This window comes from Macadamia integrifolia, chromosome 3 (genome assembly GCF_013358625.1).
Source record: "Macadamia integrifolia cultivar HAES 741 chromosome 3, SCU_Mint_v3, whole genome shotgun sequence".
Lineage (NCBI taxonomy): Eukaryota > Viridiplantae > Streptophyta > Magnoliopsida > Proteales > Proteaceae > Macadamia > Macadamia integrifolia.
This window is the reverse complement of record NC_056559.1, coordinates 33,168,984-33,174,093: the sequence shown is the minus strand read 5'-3', so window position 1 is coordinate 33,174,093 and position 5,110 is coordinate 33,168,984. Positions and strand designations below refer to the sequence as shown.

Genomic DNA, 5,110 nt, shown 5'->3' with positions numbered 1-5,110 from the left:
TGTGTGTGTTGGGGGGTTACTTATTTTAGTCTATTATTGTGAATGTTATCATATGGAGAACTTAAACATTGGTTCAGTTCTTCTATGTAATGGATCTGTTGTGTGGTGTTATCCTTATCTGAATGTCACATTTGCATTTTATTATGTGGCAATATGGAATTGATGCATTTTGGTGTTCATCTTGTCTGCACATGCAGGGCAAACTTGTTCTCCGAATCCCAGCGGATTCAATACACCATTCAGACACTGACTAAAGATATTCCAGATGCTCGAACATATCTCCAGACATTGAAGAATATAAGAATCAAGTATGTGCTTTTTTGTCTAATCTTAATCCTATTTGTTATCTATAAAAGAAATTAATCCTATTTGCCTTTTGCTTCCATAGAGCATAAGAAATTATATATTTGATCGCTGTAATATGTATAGCAGTGGATATTTGAAAGATATCCGATTAGCTTGAGTTATTTTTACATTATATTTTTCTTCTGGCTGAAGAATTACTGGGCAACCCTTTTTAAATCAATTTCCATTTTTTTTTACGGGAATGCCCTACCAATCTCCACTTACCATTCCATGTTGAATTGTAGCGGCTGTGGAATTATATTTTGCCCCTCGTGGTTTTTGGAGCCAAATTCACTACTTCTGCAGTAACATTCATGGATTATGCAATTTTTACAGGAGAGGCCTCACTGATGAACTTGGTGCGGAGGCTATGATGATGGAAGCCCTGGACAAAGTTGAGAATGAAATCAAGAAACCACTTCTGAGGTCTGACAAGAAGGGAATGGCTCTTCTTATGGCCGAGTTTGATAAGATCAATAAGAAGTAAGTTTCATTCCAGTAGCTGAATCCTACTTTCATGCCTGGTTTCGCGATTCTTGTGTCACTCAAAAAGTTGAATCCTAATTTTGATTTTGGTGATCACTCAATTTATTAACTTAAATGCAGCAGTTCAATACCTGAGTGGATTGTGGGATATTGTAACACCAATATCCAAAAGAATACATCATCCTGTGGTTAGAGTTCACACTTGTGGCAAATTTGGTTATGTTGGGGGACTTCTTGCATTGAATACCAGAGAGGACATTGATGGATGATATTCCATGTCTATTAACAGAGGACTTGAGATGGATAGAATAGGGTGATTTATCAAGATTTGCATAGAAGTTGGAGTAAGGTTTTCATAATTTGTGTAATTTGGAAAAGTTCAGTAGCGGTGGTAGGGTGGGAGGGAGAGGCAGTTGGAATCCTGTGCCACAACTCAATATCTTCTAGATGCTTTGTCATTTCCAAGTGTTGCCATTTTTATTCCAACAGGGTAATCAAGTCCCTAATGTTTTGACATAGCTTAGCTGCCACTAAATTCTTTTTAATTGGTGGGTTAAGATTAAGTGTTGCCAAATTGAATAGTGATGTAAATTCTACCAATTCCCAAATAGGTTGTGGTGGTTGTGATGAAACAGTCCAAATGTTAGGGGCCCACTCCTTGAAGTTACCGTCATATTTTAGATCTTACACGACATTTGCATTGTGGACTTGCAACTTTCACAATGATGACTTGGGTGCTGTCATTGTTGACTTGTACATCTTCTAGGATTTGGGAAAGAACACTGATGCGTTCTTCTTGATACCCTTTCTGTATTTTCTTTATTTAATTAATCAGGCTTGGCATTCGAAGGGAAGAGTTGCCGAAATATGAGGAACAATTGGAACTCAAAATTTCAAAAGCTCAGTTGGAGGAGCTGAAGAAGGATGCTCTTGAAGCAATGGAAACTCAGAAGAAACGGTATGTTTCTGGTGCTTCCACTCATTAGTCTTTCTTTATGCGCATATCTTTCCTGACATTCTGCTAATATCTATGAAATAATTGAGATATTGATGGGTCTAGTAATTAGGTTTCATTCCCACCTCACAATGCTACTTCCTGTTAACCATTAGCTGCGCTGTATTATGTATTTGAATGTGAATCCATATAAAACGAGGCTTTTTTTTTTTTTTTTTTGTTTTCTTGTTTTGTTATTGCTTCCGAATGGCAACATGTGCTCTTTCTCTCCAACAATTAGTGTGAATTCGTTAGATATGTTTTTATGTTATGGACTAATATATGTCTGTTTATTTCAGGGAGGAGTTCAAAGACGAGCAGATGGTTGATGTGAAGTCATTGGACATCCGAAACTTCATCTGAAAAAGAAAGATTAATCCCTCATTGTTTCCATAATATCCTTAAAATTTTCTTGTTCTACTTTATGGTTTTTGCTGCATGTTTGTTCAGCTAGAAAGTCTGATACAGCGGACTATTGGGGGACCCCACATCTAAGATGGTCCAATACTTAATGGTTTCCCCTAAATAAGTATCAATTAGACGAGCTGAGAATAGGGAATTCATAGAATTGCTTTGTTTCTATTTTCAGATTTCTGGTTTGACATGATATTGAGGCAGGCAAGAGTGGGTATGACACTGTTAATACTCACATCTTTTTTTACCAATTCAGCTTGAGCAATAATCCATTTTCTCTGCTGCAATTTGCAAGGGCAGGAACTTTCAGTACCACCAGATAAGCTAGCACGTATATGGATAATGTTACCAATGCAAGTTTATGCAAACGACTGAGCAAGTATGACAATTGAAATGATCCCAAGGGACTGTTTAATGCTCTCATAAAATGTATCGTGCGAGTTCTCTGATGTAAACTTGAAATGATTTTAGTGAATAACTGAGGATGTAGAAGAAATATGATTGATCACCTAAGATAATTAGTTGTGGCTTATAGACGAAATGCTGTCATGCTATACTAACTCCTGTGGGCAGGAGCTGGAGATGTCAAAATATGCGCATTGCAGTGGACTGGTAAAAAGAGTGCAGTTCCATAATTTGTCACAAAGGTACATAAACCCTAAATCCCTGTACACCGTCAAGTTGCAAACAAAACACAGTTGGTATGGGGCAAACAAGTCTAGGTCCTTCAGTTGTGTCTGCGTGGGGGATGTTACTAGAAAATCTGAAAATCCAGATTCAGTCCTCAACCTACATGAAACTCTGCAGCAGCAAGAGTAATCCTGCCCTTTACCCCATACGTTTCTCTAGCAATGCATGTCTCTGAGATCTCATTTTCTAGAACTTGATGACTCTTCAAGAACCCTCAAGATGGTTAGCTACATAATATTTTATTATAGTTGATAATTCAGGTTGGATAGATTATGTTTCGAATTATTTGAATTTGGATCCAGATATCCTCTGACCTCATACATTATTATTTTTAAATGTACATAGGATACAAATATGAATCAAATTAAAAATTTCAACCTTTACATCCGTCCATGGAAATATGCACATGGTTAGGCACATCGAGGACGTTACTTCACAGGAGAATTGTTCATTCAGTTGGAAGCCACAGACAATTACAAGGTAAGAGAAACTCCATGTTATAACACCAAAAAAACATATGATGGGTCATCATCCCGGGCCCTTCTAGTGTGGATCATCAGGTTCAGTGAAGGGACTATTTGTAATTTACTCTGGGCCAATTGGAGGAGGGTAAAGAAGGCAGAATCGCTTCCGCTTCAGACGGAGTTTCATGTAGAGAGTGTTTTGACAAAACAATAGTGAAGGTAGATTCAGTTATATATGACCGTTGCTTGGGTGGCATTCAAAATAGGTCCAATGATAAGACAGAAACTAAATATAACTACCTTTCATCAAGGTTTGTTCACAATTTTAATTCTGCTACTGCTACTGCTACTGCTATTTCAGTTCTTTTTCATCTTTATAATAATATTACATATATTTTCTCCAATGAGTAAATTTTAAACACTACAAACCGTATATAAATAAAATTTTAACCGGAATTGAACACATTATAAATCAAAATTGCAAGCCGTTTTCCAAAACTAGCACTTACAAACTGCGTGTAAACTGAATAATGAAAACCGATTCGAAATTGTACTGATTGCAAAATGATCTGATTTTTGGCTAATTCCTATCTGATTCGATTTTTATTTCCATGTCAAATTTATTTCCACGTCAAAATGTAATCCTAACTAAAATCTGACCTGATTGATCCTTTTTTTTTTTTTTTTGGTGGGGTGGGGTGGGGTGGGGTGGCGTGAATTTTAATACCTTTTTTGAGATCTAAGTACGGTTGCAGTGATCAGATGGTCATCTTTATACGGAGTATTTGCAGTAATAATTGAATCTTTGCACAACTGGAAAATTTAGCCTTGTGTTCATATGTATTCTCAAATTTGCAATCCCTTCTTATTTTTCTTAATTTTAATTAATTTAGAAAGTAAAAAGTTCGGCCCCCAATTAGCAGTAGTGATCTTCAATTATTGACTGTTTGGACCTCTTCAGCCTTCGCAAATCGAAGATCACTACCCCTAAAAATAATTATTTGTCAATCCATGTCTCCATGTTATCTTGGTTCTTATCATGAACCCGTCAAACTTTGAAGATCATTAGCTACTTAATTATTTTTTTGAACCAGATAAATTATGCTATGAATTAATTATTTTTTTGAACCAGATAAATTATGCTATGAATTATTCAAATTCAGATACCTTACGACCCTATATTTTTCTTTTTGGTAAAACCATATAATCATATATGGATACCCCTAAATGGATGGATGCAAATCAAATTCAGATTTTTGAATCCCTTTACATCTCTAGGTCCATGGAGATATGCATGCCTTAAGGCACATCAAATCCATTGCTTCACAGAAGAATTGCTCATTCAGTTACAACAAACGACGTAGCAGATTTTTTTACGATGTCAGAGGACCACCATATCAGATGGGAGTCTTTGGAATCCTCTACACAAGAACTATTAGGTCATGTACTTAGAGATAGTTCTGTAGTTAAACGGGCCTAGTTTTCTTCACATATTCATAGAATCTGCATGCTACCTAGCAAATGAGGGGAAAAAAGAGGTTAAATAAACAGTTGAAAATCATGAAACTACGAAACACCTGTAAATAATTTATCACAGCAAAGGAGATTCACTACGACGATGCAATTTCACATTAATAACCTGCCAAAGCTACTATTTCGGAACTTAACAGAATAATCCATTAGCAACAAGCTATTGAAACTTAGAAGCTCACTAAGG

General features: G+C 36.2%; 1 protein-coding gene across 1 annotated transcript in view; it reads left to right on the top strand.

Annotated features, from left to right (window-relative positions):
- The window catches only part of LOC122072824 (probable ATP synthase 24 kDa subunit, mitochondrial), a gene marked incomplete in the record, with an annotated part of 8,725 nt that extends 6,235 nt beyond the window's left edge, over nucleotides 1-2,490 (top strand). The window contains 4 exon segments of the mRNA XM_042637241.1: nucleotides 198-308; nucleotides 682-828; nucleotides 1,667-1,789; nucleotides 2,125-2,490. Coding sequence (XP_042493175.1) covers nucleotides 198-308; nucleotides 682-828; nucleotides 1,667-1,789; nucleotides 2,125-2,188 — 445 coding nt within the window.
- Between the last annotated feature and the right edge of the window lie 2,620 nt (nucleotides 2,491-5,110).